The 16,852-nt window shown below is 51.9% G+C and overlaps 1 protein-coding gene across 5 annotated transcripts in view; it reads left to right on the top strand.

The window, feature by feature from the left end:
- Positions 1–16,852, top strand: part of LOC118001819 (1-acyl-sn-glycerol-3-phosphate acyltransferase delta) — a 119,672-nt gene that overhangs the window by 93,064 nt on the left and 9,756 nt on the right. For all 5 annotated transcript variants that reach the window (XM_034991958.1, XM_034991957.1, XM_034991959.1 and 2 more), the window contains 3 exons: positions 10,874–11,035; positions 11,545–11,698; positions 15,318–15,420. In XM_034991958.1, coding sequence (XP_034847849.1) covers positions 10,874–11,035; positions 11,545–11,698; positions 15,318–15,420 — 419 coding nt within the window. The remainder of the gene's footprint in view (positions 1–10,873; positions 11,036–11,544; positions 11,699–15,317; positions 15,421–16,852) is intronic.

The raw sequence follows: 16,852 nt of genomic DNA, 5'->3' as shown, positions 1-16,852 counted from the left end.
GAAGCTGCCAGATTCTCCCCCCAGGGGAATGGCCTGTCCCCGAAGCAGGGAGCAGTTCCCTTCCCCGCTGGCTGCTCCAGCGGCTGAGGTCCAGCCGGAGGCCAGGGTGCCAGGTGAGCGGCTCGGCCCCCTTCCCAGGTGGCGCGTTTCTTCCCGCCACTCTTAGGAGGACACAAAGCAGCAGCTTGCTGTATTAATTGCTCAGCAGTACCTTTGGTCTTAAATCACCTTCAAAGAAAAGACACCTGATTGATCTCTTTTTAAAAATAATGCATGACGTTGAGATCCTTCTGGAGTCTGGGGAACTTCCTTCTTAGAGGAGAAGGGCCAAGGAGAAGGTTCCTGACGGGGCAGTTTGTGCCCACACAGGTAACAGCCCGAGAGGGAGTGAGTTTAAATTGAAGCAAGTGAAATTTGCCGAAATTCTTGAGAATGGGCTAATTAAATGTGAAATTGGTTTTGGGGGGAAAGTGATGGGATTTTCTTAAAAAGGAGAAAAAGGTCTTTTAACCTTTTACAGACATCCGAGGTCATTCCAGGGGCCCTGGTTCCCAGGGCGCCAAAGGCTCTGGTTATGACCTTCGAGGAACACACGGACTCTTTCCTCCCTGGGGAGGGGCATGGCCTGTGGACAGTTGACATGAGTGTCTCTAAAGTGCCCCACAGACTGTGGTGTGCAATGCAGAGGCTCAGGGCTTCCGAAGCTTCCGGTACCTCTTCACCCATCTTTCTGTCCCAGTAAAATACATACGCATCGCTCCACAGTGGCCCCGTCAGGTTACGGCGGGCTACCCACGATCACGTTTGTCGGGTCTTCCAGCAACACCAGGCCCCTGTTAAGCGCTCCGTATACGGCAGCCGAGAGGCTCAGTGTTTACCAGCTGGGTGGGTGCGGCCTGGAGGCTGACCTGGAGGCCAACTGGGATGTTTCTCTTCAGATCGGCTCTGTTCTGTGGCTTGTCACACTGCCGTAGATATAACATATCTGGCCTCTGGCCTCTGAAGGTTTTAGCTATGGTAGTGTGACAAGCCACAGAACAGAGCCGCTTAAGACAACAACAGGTCTTACCTGGGTTTGTGTGGTCTGGGATCCAGGCACAGCTCAGCGGGGGGTCCCGCCAGGGTCCTTCATGAGGTTGCCCTCAAGGTAAGAGAGCAAGGACATAGGGCTGACCGTGCTGCTCACTTGGGGCGACAGGCAACTTATTTAGCCACAGACCAGTCAGCCCTTCGGCACCATCCTGGGGGCGCCTGTCGTTCCCAGTGTCCCCCCTTTGTTAGCTGGGGAGGGCCTGGAGGGCTGGGGTCACTGTGGTAAAGGTGGAATATTGGTGTTTGAGGCAGTTCTGTTTACCAGATTGGGGGAGGAATTTCAATAGTTTCACAACTGGTGTAACATTTTGGTGCTTACAAGCACAGGGACTATTGGCCCCCGGGGACACAGGAAACTTCTAGAAGGTGGTAACATTGGAACGAGGCCTCGAGGGCATGATTTTTTAGGAGCAGTGGGAGACTGGGGTGAAGGGATGATTATCAGGCACCGGACAGAGGTGGGGAGGTGCCTCAAGGGAGAGACCGTGGGTGACGTGCCCCTCCGTGAGCAAGCGGGTGGGTGCCATGTTCTTGGGCTGCGCTGACAGGCTCCTCCCCACTTGGGCCTGGCCAAGGTGCATACTCACTTCACCATCCTGCTCACTTCCCTGGCCCCCAGCTCAAGGTCACCGTGGGCTGATTTCAGACTTACCACGGGGCGGCTGTTTTGCCGAACTCTCCTGGGCTCTCAGTAAAACGAACCGCCGAGGCCATAAACCCCCCAGAAAAGCACCCAGGAGCTAAAACTAGAACAGAACCCCACCCGCTGGTGTTCTGATTTAATTTTGCCAAGACGCTTCTGGTCCTTAACATTAAATACGGTTCTTTCTGTGAAAGGTGACGCGTGTCTCAAAACCAGCATTTCTTCAAGTTTGATTGTGAAAGGATCATTTTCTCTCTAAAGGTTTTCTGCAGGAAAAATGTCAGTGCAGAGTTGTTTAGAAAGTCTACACGAATGTGATTTCCTATAAACCTCCCTCAGTTATAACATCCCCCCAAATGGTGGGTTTCCTCTGTCTTGTTTTTGAACATGTAAAACTTAGCAGCAAAGCGGATGGTCAGAAGGGTGAATCTATGCGTTCTGGTTCAGATATCAAGAGCAATTCTTTCTTTTCCCTTCTACTTACTCCAGAACAATTCTCTCCTAAGCGTGGCAGGAGAGAGAGAGATATGCAGGCCAAAAAAACCCAATGTCTTAAGAGTCCCACAGATGTGGACTTGAACCCTGGCTCCTGCATTTGTGTGACCTTAGGAAGGTTATCTGACTTTTCTGAACCTCAGTTAATAATTTCCATTTCATGATGTTGTAAGGGCTTAGTAAATATATAGGGCTCACTGAATATATGTGCTTGTTTAATGAATATAAGAAAATACCTAGTTCAAGTGCCTTACACAAAGTAGGCATGTAATAATGCTTAGTTTCCTTGACCCTAATTAGTTCCCCTGCACTGAGTGTTTTCTTATGAAGAATAGGATAAGGTATGGAAGACAAGAGAGAGCAAATGTTTTACTAGGTGGGATTTAAGCGGAGCTAGATCCCCATGCAACTGACATCCCCCATCATTTTTATGCAATGCCAAGTGCGCTTGTATTCGTGCTATCGAGGTTTCTTCATACACATTTGTCAAATTCCCGTTGGCTACAGAGAGATGAGAAGTTTTTAGATGTGGAGAACTGTTTTTCTTTTTTTAAAGATTTTATTTATTTATTTGAGAGAGAGAGAGAGCGAGCGAGCATGGGGAGGAGGGGCGGCAGAGGCAGAGGGAGAAGCAGACTCCCCGCTGAGCAGGGAGCCTGACATGGGGCTCGATCCCAGGACTCAAGGGTCACGACCTGAGCCCAAGGCAGACACTTCACCAACCGAGTCCCTAGATGTGGAGAAGTGTCCTACGTTTTCTTGTCCATCAGATATACCTGCAGCTCTGGTTCATCAGCTCCATTAGGCGGGTTTGTATCACCCTCAATGCTAATATCATGTGGGTGTGTGGGAAACATGGTCGCCCACCCCACCCTCAATGGCTTAATCAGCATCATCCGTATCGTACTCCGGCACCACCCACTGCAGTAAGAGTGGGCGGGGACACCACTGTGGGCCTCCAAGTATTCACCCGTTGGGCCAGGCCTGCTGGGACCCGGCATTACCCAGATAAGGAAGCCGAGAGAATGGTGAGGAGGTGAGATCCCTTACAACTCGGGCAGCCAGGTGCAGCACTGGCCAAGGAAAGAGATCAGTAGCTCAATGGAAGTAGAGATGCAGCTTGAGTTCATAACTGAATACGTCCCTGGAAATGTTAGTGTACACTTTATTTTTAAAAGTTATATTTAGAAGTGTAGTGCTGAGTTAGACACACCAAGGCCTTTTTAGTCTTTTTAAAAATTTTATTTATTTATTTGCGAGAGGGAGAGAGTGCAAGAAGGAGCAGAGGGAAAGGGACAAGCAGACTCCCTCCCAACACGGGGCTCCATCCCAGGGCCCTGAGATCAATCACGACCTGAGCCGAAATCAAGAGTCGGAGGCTTAACCCACTGAGCCACCCCCGTGCCCCGGTCTTCTTTTTTATTAAGTAGGATCCTCTGGCAATGTCTTTAACAAGCCAGGGTTGGATTACACCAACAGATCGTAAATCCAGACTTGCTTAAAGCGGCAATACATTGGGCTTCCTCCCTCCTCTTCACACAAGCCTCAGCAGACCTTCAGAGCAGGGGATGTTTGTCCTGGGAACCAGCTCTGACTCCTCAGGGACCCCGGTAACTGCTCCCTCTTTGTCACACCCATCTGCTAACGTGCCCAGGGCCCTCCCATGCCTCCGTCTCCCTGTGCTTCCATCAGCTGCTTATCAAACACCTGCCGGCCACAGGAATTGGCAATAGCTCCTAATATCTTCCGCCCTTGCAAGGTCCTGGTCTCCCAGCCCTGCCCCTGGAATTCCTTCTGCTCTGTCTCTCCTTCTGCCCAGGGCCACCACGGGAGGGACTCAGGCTGACCATTCGGAACAGAGGCTAGGAAGGGGACGTGAGGATCTGTGCTCAGGAAGGGGGAGCTGGACACTGCATCTTCTCTCATCTGTTTTATCGGGAGCCCTGATCCTACTGAGCAGAGTCAAGTGTGACAAGTACCCAACGTTCAAGAGTTTCCTTTGTCCCCAGATGCCCTTTCCCTCCCCACTCCATATCCACACACCAGGCAAACAAAGAAGAGTTTCGGGTTTGGTCAGGGGGTCGGACGCAGACTTGGGTGGGGGGAAGATGCTATCGAGAGTCTGGGAGCTGGGAGCGCTCTACTCCACCTGGATAAATGATACACGTTTATTTGCAGTCGAAGAGAGATGAATTCTCAGAGAGTGCTTCTGTTTCATGTTTGTTCTATGCGTTCCCCCAGCGGCTGTGAATAATTGTGGCACAGTGTTCATTTTGTTTTCCGACTCTCTTGAGATTTTTCTGGTAGTGTAAGGTCCCCAGCATTTTCTTCTTTAGCATCAGAGAAGGGAGACAGCCAGCCAGAGAAAGAATGAGGATAAGCAGATTTAGGCCACATATATGTTACTCTCATGGGCACAAATAGAGTCTCACCGTTTGACATGTGAATGCACCCACACGCGCGCATGCGCCGGACTCGTGATTTTTGAGCTCCAGTCCTATCTCCTGCCTTTTACTGTGGTAGGGGACTTACATTTCAGAGACACATTGCAGCCCCATCTTGTCCAGGCTTGTACCCCGCATCGTTTGCCGGAGAGCATGTCGGTTCAACAACTTACAGAGTTCAGTGGCCGAAGTAACACAGACATTGGCAGCTTTCTGTTTCTCTCCTCCCACTAGACTGCACGTCTCAAGGCCACAGATAATCACCTTCACTTTGGTGTCCCCACCTGGCCCAGTGCCCGGCACAAAGGAGGTATTTAACAGGGGCGCCTGGGTGGCTCAGTCGTTGAGCGTCTGCCTTCGGCTCAGGTCATGATCTCAGGGTCCTGGGATCGAGCCCCGCATCAGGCTCCCTGCCTCAACGGGAAGCCTGCTTCTCCCTCTCCCCCTGCTTGTGTTCCCGCTCTCGCTGTGTCTCTCTCTGTCACATAAATAAATAAAATCTTTTAAAAAAAATAAATAAAAAGGAGGTATTTAACAAACACTGCTTACATGGACAGAACAGTCTTGATGTTAAAGTTCACAATACCACACATCAAAAAAAGAGGCTGAGCTGTTGGCTGACTTGCTAGTCCTCTAGAGTGATGGGGCTTAGCTCATAGACGAGAAAAAATTTCAGAGGGTTAAAGTGTGGATGTTTTAGTCTGCTTTCAGTGTTCCACTTAAGAGATCCTATTCAGGTATTTTATATTTAGTAGAAATAAATGACCTTGGGTGAATCCAAATGACTAACTGTGACCGTGATGGTAAACCTTCAGGAATGGCCACGTGTTTGGAGGCCAGAAAGATATTTGTGCAAGCAGCATGTTGACCAGGGGCCATCGTACTGACCAATGTTAGAACCCAATTGTGTTTTCTGTCAGGGCCTACGGAGTGGTCAGAGGAGGTGGGAGAATCACGGAAAGGTGGCTGAACTGGATGCCCTACCCATTCCAACCATCCTACAAACCCAGCCTCAACACTAAACATTTTCATTTTATCAGCCGGCAGGTGGCCATGCTGGAGAAAAACCTTAACTAAAAAGCCCTGATTCTGCTCATTTTTCATCACAAAGGCCATGGACCCGACACAAGTGAGGGGAGAGCCTCATAATCTCAGGGTTGCAATGTACTGGATCTCAGCGCATCTTCAAAGCAGTTCTTTCTAGCACCATTAGCACCATGTGGTCTCTGCACAGGGGTTGACCAGTTGTTTGGAGGTGCTGAAGGGGTTCATGGGGTGTTGGAGGGTTCATGGGGTTTGCTGTCTCCCTGAGCAACTGCGTGGTCCCAACTGTGGTTATGGGCTGCTCAGTTAGATTGATCGGGCAACTGTGGTAAGATAGGTCTCGCCCTCGCTCTCTTACACACACACATATACACACCCTTTCTCTCTCACACACACACATTCTCACATAGTCTCTCTCCACATGCACAGTCTCTCATACACACTCTCTCTCTACACACACACCCTTTCTCTCACACACACACTCTCACATACACACTCTCAAGTCTGTCTACACACACATACACACTCACTCTCACAGTCTGTCTCACACAAACTCTCTAGACACACACAGTCGCTTTCATGCACACACACCCTCTCTCACACAAACCCTCTTTCACACTCACACAGTCTCTCTTTTTACACACATATAGTCTCTCTCACACACTCTCACATACTCATTCTCACACACACATACACATATACTCTCACAGTCTCTCACACACACACTCATACACACTCAATCACACACTTTCTACACATAAAATTCTCTCATATACACTTTCTCACACAATCACACACACACACACACACTCAAAAGTTTCATAAACTTTTAACTGTAGAATGTGATATCATGTCAGCAACTCCCTACAACTACCAACAATGGCCAGGTCCTTGCAGTTGTGGATTCCTCATAAGAAGTTGCATTTCCTATGAACATTTTTTATTTTCCAGACATGCCAATGAGTAGATGGGCCTGTGGTCAATCTAACTCATCAGTAATCCTCTCAGATCTACCCTCAAAATAAATCCAGAATAAATGAAATTGATATTGTTTTTATACATTCTTTCCTGAAGACTTGACCATCCACATATAGAAACCCTTGCTTGGCCTGGGAGGGTCATGATATTGATGGCGTACTGAGTTTCCTGGAGGACTGTAAGCATATTTGAGTAGGAAGTTTCTAGTCTGTGGGTCTTAAGTGAATGAACTCCTGTAAATCTCTCAGCACACTGCCTGTCAGGTAATGCTGGAATACCCGCAAACTTTTGTTATCACCATATGCTAAAGCATGGTTTAGGAAATGGGCTGAATTGAAAGGGACATTTAGCCCCTGTGCTTACTCTGTGGTAGTAATAATAGCTATACATTATTGAACACCTGTTGTCAGGTTCACAACTCCACACTTTTGTATATGTTTCCATATGTTATTAAATCTTTACGGCAACACTTGGAGGTAAGTATTCCTTTCCTCATAATACAGCTGGGAAAATTGAGGCTCGGGAAGGTTAAGTCTCAAGACCAAAGTCACACAGCTGGGCCGTGGTAGAGCCTGATCAAAATCAGGACTGATTTCAAAGCTCTCCAAATCCTGTTATCCCTGCTGAGGAAAGGAAATCAAGTAAAGTATCTTTGATTTGAAAGGCAAAAGTTTCTACCTTAATATTTTAAAACATTTCTTATATCAAATAAACATAGTCAACATCAAGGTCTAGGCCTAATGATAACATCCAGAACTTTAAAGTTGAAAGACGTATTAATTCAACATAAAAACAGAAATAGCTCCTCTGTTCCTTTTGATCATCATTATCAAATAGGCTGTTTTGATCCAGTCTTACTTATGTTCCAGAAGCAAATGGTTGAAATGTGCTGATGTCAACTACTTCTTAAAAGGGGCATTGTTAGAGGAATGCTGCAAAATATTTTGTTGATAAAAAACAGGAAAATCTAATAAAACAAAAAAAAAAAATCGCTTCTGATTTGACCACTCACCCAGAGCTACTGTTATTTTCCTGTTTTACTTTCTTCATGTAGTCATAATCAGACTCTAGACTCAGCTTTGATTCCAGACCTTTTAAAAGTTTAGTTTTATGTAATAAGCATTTCCCCAGCTATTAAATATTCGTAGGAAACAAATTTTAGTGGCTGTAAATCAAAGGTTGACAAACTTTGTAACTGGCAGGATAGGGAATATTTTCAGCTTTGTGGACCATATTGCCTCGGTCACAACTATTCAGCTCAGCTGTTGCAGCGTAAAAGTAACCATCGGCAGTGTGTACCCGAAAGAGAGTGGCTGTGTTCCAGTAAAACTTTATTTATAAAAACAGGTGGTGGAGCTGCTTTGGCTCACAGGCTACAGTAACTGCTCTGTAATATCGCATTATGCACTGCATGTACGGTCTGTCGTATATACTCTAATTCATTGAGCTCTTCTCCTGTGGGGCATTTAGATGATTTGCAGAGCTCCCTCTAACACAGTAAGACAGTGATGGATATGTAGACTCTTGAGCTCATCTCTTTGGTCTACACATAGATCCCACATCACTGTCAAAGTTCCGTTTCCTCTTAGCAGTAGGTTATCAAAAGCCAACCACTAAGACCCATTTGGGTCTGGTGGGATAGTTCCATTAATAGGAAATACCCATGAGAGTACTTTCCCCACCAGACAGCTAGGATTGACCGCATGGGGCCACTTACCTTCCTAGACCCAGTGGCTGCTCCCCTACAGTATATGATTCCCTTCTTGGTTATAGAACAGATCATCTTTTAGAATCCCTTCATGTTGCCGCAAAGTCTTTTTGGAATGAGTTCAGGAATATGTAAATTTTGTACATAGTCCTAACCTACCGAGAAGGTAAGTTGAGTTCATTGGTGAGGATTTTCTATCTTGTTTCCATCTCACAAGCCATGAGTAAGGAGTTAACTGAGGCTCAAGAGCAGAAAGCATGAGGACATCCCTGCTGACAAGAGGAGGGGGTTGAGGGAAGGCCGAAGGGGCCTCCCTGGACCTGAAACCTGGCAGTGGACACACGCTGATAGGCTTGTCAATGGCTCCTATGGGCAGAGTGGTGATGCCCCAGGCAGTTTGGTTTTGTGTTCTGAGTGACAAGCACTTCCTTCTCACTTAGCACAAGAAAGCACAGTCAGAATAATTAGTTCATGCTTTGAGGATTTAAAGTAACCCCATGTTGAAAAGCAAAGAGTTTTCTAGGGTGAAGTGACTGATGCTCTGTCACAGGCCTTCGTCAGCTCAAGATGGACAGAAACCCTGACCCCCGGGGCTTGGGCCATGAAGACACTCTGTTCCCTCAGATGATAGTGTAGCCAGATACCTGCCGGGTTGGCACGGTGAGTCCAGTGGCCTCAGCATGTCTAGCCTGTTGTCTCAGGGTCACAACATGACGTCAAAGCCGTGACACACTCAGCAACCGTGTTCATGGCAGAAAAAGTGGCCGGGCCTCCTGGCCGTCTCTCTTTTTGTCGTGGAGCGAAATCTTCCCAGAAGCCCCAGAACCCGTGCACCCTAGCAGACCCTCGAGCCACCTCAGCAGAACTGGGTCAGAGGCCCACACTAAGCTGAGGGGCCCGGGGGACGCGAGGCTGGGTTGACGTCACTCATGGTTACCCCCCAGAGCCCGAGCATGTCGCCTTTGGAATGGAATGGAGCCTGCAAGAGAAAGAGGAGGGGACAGCGGCTGTTGGGTAGGCGGCCCTCCATGTCTGGCCCCATGCCTTGGTAGGCATGAACGTTTCTCATGGACTGTGGCCCGCGGCAGGCCACCTGGCCGAAAGTCTCCGCTTCCCCAGCTGTCAGCTCCGTGATTCTGGGCAAGTTACTTAACATCTCTGAGCTTCAGTTTGATTATCTATAAAATGGGAGTATCTAGTGCTTTTGATTTCAGATGGAATAGAATTTATAGACGTGCATCGTCTGTGCCTGGCACGCAGGAAGCCCTCCTCCCAGGTACGGCGAGGTCTCGGACCCATGGGGACTGGCCTCCAGGTCCTCTGGGGGCAGGCCCCGGATTTGATGGCTTGGTTCTCTTCTTCGAGAGAATTTGCATGTTGGGTCTGTGGGAATAACAGAAACAAAACCCGTCAAAACACGGAGACACTAAACCTGAAAGGTGTCTGTGCTTTGTCTTTCCCAGCACGGCGGAAGATGTTTATTGTTGGGGTTTTTTAACATAAAGGGAGCAAGCGGCCGTCCGTGCCTTTCTCCAGTCCGTGCAGGTGGCTAGGGGTGCGGCCCGTCGCTCTTCAGCGAGCTGCAGCTGCGTCGTTGCTGCGGACGCGACAGGCCTCCTAGGTTCAGGGCCTAACTAGACAGTTGTCACCAAGAGCACAAGCTAAGCCTGCCTGCCTGTCCAGATCGCTGCCCCTGTCACCTGCGCCGTCGACCAACGACAGCCATCTCAGAGAGTATCTTGGCCAATTCCAAAATTCAGGGTGAAAAGTATAGAGCCCAACCCACTAGATGAAAAGCAGTTTTGGGGTCTCTCCTGCCCCCCCAGTGCCCCGATCCCTGGTCTTCTCCAGGCCGGCACTGGCTAAGGGCCTACGCCGAGCAGCCCCAGGGGCCAGCCTGTTGGTGGGCCAGGTCCCTGCGTCTTGAGCCAGCCTCGGGCATTCTCAGGCGGGCGTCCAGCCCCACTGCCAGCCTTAGAGATGAGCCAGGGAGCCCCCAACATGATCTGGTGGCCCGAGCTCAACTCTAGGCTCCCCCACTGTGCAGCCCTATGACCCAGGGAACCCTCCAGACCCCATTTCCTAGTCTGTGAAAGGAGAATAATGTCTGCCCTGCTGGCAGAACCAAGTTTGGCTGAGGACTGAGTGAGATCTACAGAAAGAGTCTGGTGTTACAACTGCCTGACCAGCTTGGAAAATGACCTGAGCATCCCCGAGACCCTTAAACGTCCCTCATTGTTCCGGACACCGCCCAGATGCCTGCCCACCCCCAGGAAGACCCCCCCTCCCCGCCACGCAGAGTTAGCACAACCTTGGCCTCTGGTTGACCGGTGCGGAGGCTCCAGGGTCAGTGGCTTCTTGCTTCGTTGTGCTCTGGAACCGTCCCCTTAGGCCTTTGGAGAGCATGTCCGCTCCTCTTTTTCTAGTAACATCTCCGTAAATCGCCCTGGGCCCCCATCTCTGTTTCAGGGTTCCAAAGTCCTGGCCAAGAAGGAGCTGGCCTACGTCCCGATCATCGGCTGGATGTGGTACTTCACAGAGATGGTCTTCTGCACGCGCAAGTGGGAACAAGACCGCGAGACCGTCTCAAAGAGCTTACTGCGCCTCCGGGATTACCCCGAGAAGTATTTTGTACGTCAGACCCCGAGCAGCCACGGCCCCAGCCCCAGAGCACTCCCACGTGAGCAGCCTGACACGCCTCGCGCCTGTCCTGCCAACCTGCCCCGCTGGCCGGCCCCACTGTCGCTCGCTACCCGGTCCTCCTCTTTGAACTAACGGGTGCAGAAATAAATCCTCAGAGCACTCTTGTCACACTCACATTCAGATGCTCTTCTCATGCTCACACACCCACATACAGACTCACGCACACATACGCTCACTCCTCTACTATCCTCAGATGGTAAACTTTTGTCCCCCCAGCTCTTGTGGGCGCAGAGGGGAAGGCCAGCCTCTGGGCTGCACCCCGAGGTCAGGGGCTGGCGTAGCTGCCAGGGGCCATCCCTGCTCTGGCCATAAGGGCTCCTGGGGGACTGCATGTGACTGCGGTATATGGGGGATGGCGCGTGTGACTCAGAATGGGTGTGACCCAGGGCCGCACGTGGACTGGGGGCTGTGTGTGACCATTGCGCTGTTCTCTCCAGTTCCTGATTCACTGTGAGGGCACTCGGTTCACGGAGAAGAAGCACCAGATCAGCATGCAGGTGGCCCAAGCCAAGGGGCTGCCCAGCCTCAAGTACCACCTGCTGCCACGCACCAAAGGCTTCGCCATCACCGTGAGGAGTTTGAGAAATGTAGGTAAGGAAGAGCCCGGTGTCCCCTGCCCCCTGCAGCAAGGAGACCGCACCCCAGCACCCCAATCTGAATAGCTCTCCCCTGGCAGTGCTCCCCAGCTGATTGTGGCTGGTAGCTAGGAGGGCAGACAGGGCACAAAGGATGGATAGCTAGGATCCAGGCCACTGCCTGCTGGCGTTCTCACTCTCTCTCTCTCTCTCTCTCTCTCTCTCTCTCACACACACTCACTCACTCTCATAGGCACGCGCACTCCCCACACACGCACGCTGAGCAAACACTGCCCTCTAATGCTCAGCACTGGAACTGCAAGGCTGTGGTGACCTTGTGGACTCCTAGGTCCTCCCTCCCCTGGTCCTCCCCGGGTTCAGCCTGACCCCACACCTCGTTAGCCCAGGGTTTGGGCGTCGTTTTGCTTTGTTTGGCATTTCTTGCCCATGGGTTGGCCCCAGCTGCCTCCAGCTGATGAACTCCGTGACCTTACCCTCTGTGCCCGCTGACCCCCCTGAGTCTGGAGCCCTGAGCCCTGGGTCCCCGTGGGTGAGAATCAGAAAGCAGCAGCTTTTGTTTCCAGGCTCTTGTCAGGACTCTGTCTCGTCTTAAATCCTCGGCACTTGGGCCTGGCAGCACGAGCTTTGCTCCTCGTCCTCCCGGGCAGCCCGCCCTCCTCCCAAACCCCCACCTTCCTCTGGCCCCATGAGGCCCCGGGGGAGGCCGGGGGAGGCCGGGAGGGCGGCGGGCCTTGGGCTCAGGGCAGGTCCCAGGTCGCACTGGTGTCCCCACGTCCCCCAACCCCCTCCCGGGGGCCAGATGCCGCCCTGGCGGGAGTTGGGCGGCTGGTCACCCAGCTTCTGTCCGCACACGGTCGTCTGTCTTCGCGCCCCCAGGTCTCCTCTCCCTCTTGTGAGCCAAGGGAGCTGAGCGGCGGGCGAGGGGTCTCCTGCGGCGCTGTCCGCACGCGGGGACGCGTGTAACCCGCCGCCTCTGGGCCCGCCCGAGCCCGTGGCCGTGAACCCGCCGGGTGGCATGCCCGCAAGGGGGGGGCCCACCCCGCAGGTGCCCCGAGACCCCCCCCAGCCATGCCGTGCGGCCCCGCCCGCCGTCCACCCCCTCCCCCCCCCCCCCCCCCCCGAGCTGAGCCAGGTTGCCTCCTGCCCCGACGCCACCCCGCTAGTCCTCTGCAGCCCCGCGGCCCCGCAGCCCGCCTCCCGCGCACTACCTTGCGGCTCTGAGCTCCCTCTGCTCGGCCTCCCAGCTGTCTGCGCTGCATTCACCCCAGGGATAGAACGGGCCTGTCACGGAGCTCCCGGCCGCCCCTGGCCCGCCTGACCCCAGCGACCCCGGGCGGAGGTCGCCGGCCTGTCGCCCGTCCCTCCTCCGGCCTCCCAGGCCGCAGCCGCTTGCATCCTGCACCGCCCAGCGGGGTCCGAGCGAGCCGGGAGACCCGACCCGATGCCGGCCGTGTGGCCCTGGGCGCATCGGCTCGCCACACTTCCCGAGAGCCGCAAGGAGGGTTACAGGAGAAAACAGGCAGAGGACTCGGCCTAGGCCTGGCACTGACATGCGGTCAAACGTCGGCCGCGGGGAGTTGCCTGCTCGCCTCACCCTCGCCCCCTGGTGGGGGTGCCCCGCTTCTGGGTCTGGTTTCCCGTGGGTTCCGCCGTGGCTGAGCTTGGCGGGCCGGCGCAGCCGTCCAGGCCACCCGCGGGCAGGCTGTGGCCCCTGTCCCGGCATAGGGGCCAGCCCTCCGAGGGCACTTCGGATTCGCCCCAGGGCAAGCTCGTCCCACCTGGCATGGCCAGAGTGTGCGGGCCAGATCCAATGAAGGAAACTTTGTTTTACTTCCAATATACAGATGAGGACGTTGGGGCTCAGAGAGAATTTAAGGAACTTATTCTGAGTGGCTCAGCTAATACACCGAGGCTGGGGCTCACACCCAGGCTGCCCCCTGGGGGGGCCGGGGGGGGGGCCAGGGGCTCTCGGGCTCCCCTCCTTCTCAAGGGCTTTGCAGGCAGGTGGATGTCATTGGGCCGTTTTATCACTTCAAGACACTTCTCTTGGGGTTGCCCCTCTGGAAAAGGAGGGGACTGTGCAAATCATTAGTTTTTAGGCTGTCCTCTGGGGAACCCCTGTGGCTGCCCCCACCCCCGGTCCTTGATTGACCAAAGTAACCCCACTTCTGTTGTATATACTTCAGGTTCCTGTGTAAGAGCCAGTCTGAAGGAAGGAGGTTGGAAACCCACTGAACTACATGAGCTCCGTCCGTGACCCCTTCTTGCTCTCAGACCCTGTGACCCCACCTGCCACACCGCATACAGCCTGAGTGCCTTTTAGCATAATGCCTGCCAAATGCAACATGGAGGTTGTTCTCCAGCAGCCTCACTCTGTGCGTGGAGAGTGACGCCTCCCCCCACCAGGGAGACAGCCAGCCTCCAGGCCCAGGACAGGAAGGGGCAGTGGTCTAGCTTGCTGGGGGTTGGGAGCTACCCCGGGCATTCCTGCGAGACAGCAGGAGAGACCCCCCTCTCCTCAGCTAAGACTAAGGAGCTGCTAGGGCGCCTCCTGCAGACCCCACCTGGCGGCCAGGCAACAGGTGGAAGAAAATGGACAGTGGTTTTCTGATTTTTGAATCTTGGTTCTTCGTATCCCCAACTAGACCGAGAGGACCCTCCTGTCGGGCCCTCCTGTCATCCACCCGCTTTATGCATAGTAACTGCACATATGCCAAGCTCTCCATAAAGTACTGGGCTCACGATCTATTGTCACGGCGTGCCAGGCCCCGTGGGAAGTGCAGACTTTGGCCAGCTCAACAAGCCTATGAGGAAGGCATCGTGGGTCCCCTTCTCCAGGGGAACTAGGCTCAGGGCGGCTGAGTGGCACGTCCAAGAGAGGGTCCCCCAGGCACCAGGCCGACTTCAAAACTCGTGTTCTTTCTACTGTCCCGTCCTGCTGTCCTGTCTGCACGCTGTATTTCTGCTCACTCACGGTCCTTCGTGCATTCTGCACCCCTCCACCCACTGAGCAGTTATGGAGCCCGGGCCAGGCCCTGCGGCCCCAGCACTCCATGCTGACGTAACTTGCTGACAGGTCAGCTCACTGTTGGGCAGATGCACTCACATCACCCGTTCTTTGCTTCTTAGCCACGTTTCAACGGACTCTAGTTCAAGTCCTTAAGATGTCTCCAGCATCTTATTCTAGTTTTGTAGCTATCTTACTTCTCTAGGGGGAGAAACGCTCGTAAAATGGTTACACGGCCATAAACTCAGACGCATCCTTGGATAGGGTGCTCTAGACTGACTGATCTCATGACTGATACCTGTCTAGATATTGTTGCAAAACTTCTAGACGGGACACTGCAGTATTGCTTCAAACTGTTCTGACCCCAGTAATCACTCTGTTCTCAGTTACTGAGTTGAGGTGTGCTCTTCTGGTTACAAAAGGTGATGTGTGTTCAATGTAGGGCATTTGGACAGTATAGAAAAGCATGAGGAAGAACCCAGTCATCCCACCATCCTGAGATAACCAGTTAGCGAATTTCATCATTGTTTTCCAATGTGTGTATCTACAAAACAAACTTGGGTTCACACGCTATATACTGCTTTGTATTTGTTTTATTTTTTTATAGTTTCAGCTGTATATGACTGTACACTCAATTTCAGAAATAATGAAAATCCAACACTGTTGGGGGTCCTAAATGGGAAGAAATATCATGCCGATTTATATGTCAGGTAAGTTGGTTCCATTTCCTTTCCAAAACAGCGCCCATCAAAGTAATTAAATCACAAATGGCCGACAGACCTCTTTCCAGGGAAGTCTGTTTTGTATTTTCTTGTCTGCCTTCTGTAATGAAATGAACTTCACAGTCTGTGTTTATATTAGGAACTCAAGACACACAGCACTAATGTCAATAATCAGGGAAGCCTCTACTTTCTGATTCTCTCTGACCAACTCATACTCATCATAGAGCTCAGGTTGGACAGACGGAAGATAGTATTTTAGAGTCATTTTGAGACTGAGTATGAAGAGATTATTTCACTGACCCCTTTTCTTGGAGGATGTGTTTGCTACATACAGATATATACAGATAAGAACACGTAAAACTTATAAGGAGGTCTAGAAACAAATGGAGAACATTTTAGCAGTATCTTACTTATGTGTTATATCCCAAGCAATTACGACTTTATTGAAAAGATTTCACAAGGTATTAGACAAACCCGTTCTCTTGGCCCGCTGGATCAGCTTACAGAACGGGGCTCACCCTGGTCTCCTGCAATGTCATCGAGATGAACGGGAAATAACTGAGGGATACGGCAGACAGTAAAACCCAGCTGGGACTCACGCATAAAACCCAGCACGACAGGGCTGAGGGATGGCGCTGGTTTCCTTCACACTAGGTTGTCTTCCCAGAAGGCTAACCAAGATGATCCGACGTGCCCGCTCTTGGAGAACTAGCCAAGTGTTCGAGAACATTCTGATTTCTTTTTAAAAAGACCTTACAGATACTGAAGTATGACAACACAGGACGATGTAAATTCAGCAGCTGATCGTCACCACAAGGCTGCAAGAAGGGCTCAGACCTTCCAGGAGAGATGTTTTGATGGACTGACAGCCTGAATTAAATAGCTTCCTAGCTGGAGAGGACTTTGGCTCCCCCTTACAAATAGGAAAGAAGCATCCTAATTATTCCTGTTTCCTAATGCCACAGCGGACAGTCTACCTTATTCCGCAGTTGAAGGCAGATGAGGGCAGGAAAACCAACCTTCCGGAGGGAGGCCTTCTCCCAGGTGTAAAGGAGGCTTTGCCCCGTGAGCTCTTACCGACACCTGGCAGGAGCCCCACTCCGGGGCCAGCTGGGCCCCAGCTATTTGGGGAAACCTGGAGCACTATTCAAGATCATCGTACCCACTAGGCCGCCTCTCAGGTAACTGCTTCTCTGGAGCACATGTAGGAATGAGGTGTAAACAGCCAAAACCATACCACGTGGGCCCACGGAAGCTGGTGCTCTCCTGGCCTGAGGGCAAGACTGTGCCTCTCCACACACTTGTCCTCATGGCGCAGGTACCCCCTCAGAGGGGAACAGGCTTTCTTGTGCTTTACCTCAATGCAAAGTATTAAAACAGCAAGGGCAGGAATGTCAAGGAAGTTCTTGAAAAGAGCGAA

Source organism: Mirounga leonina, unplaced genomic scaffold (genome assembly GCF_011800145.1).
Source record: "Mirounga leonina isolate KUSES-001 unplaced genomic scaffold, KU_Mleo_1.0 Mir_54, whole genome shotgun sequence".
NCBI lineage: Eukaryota > Metazoa > Chordata > Mammalia > Carnivora > Phocidae > Mirounga > Mirounga leonina.
Note: the sequence above shows the minus strand (reverse complement) of the source record. Positions and strands in the feature narration are given on the sequence as shown.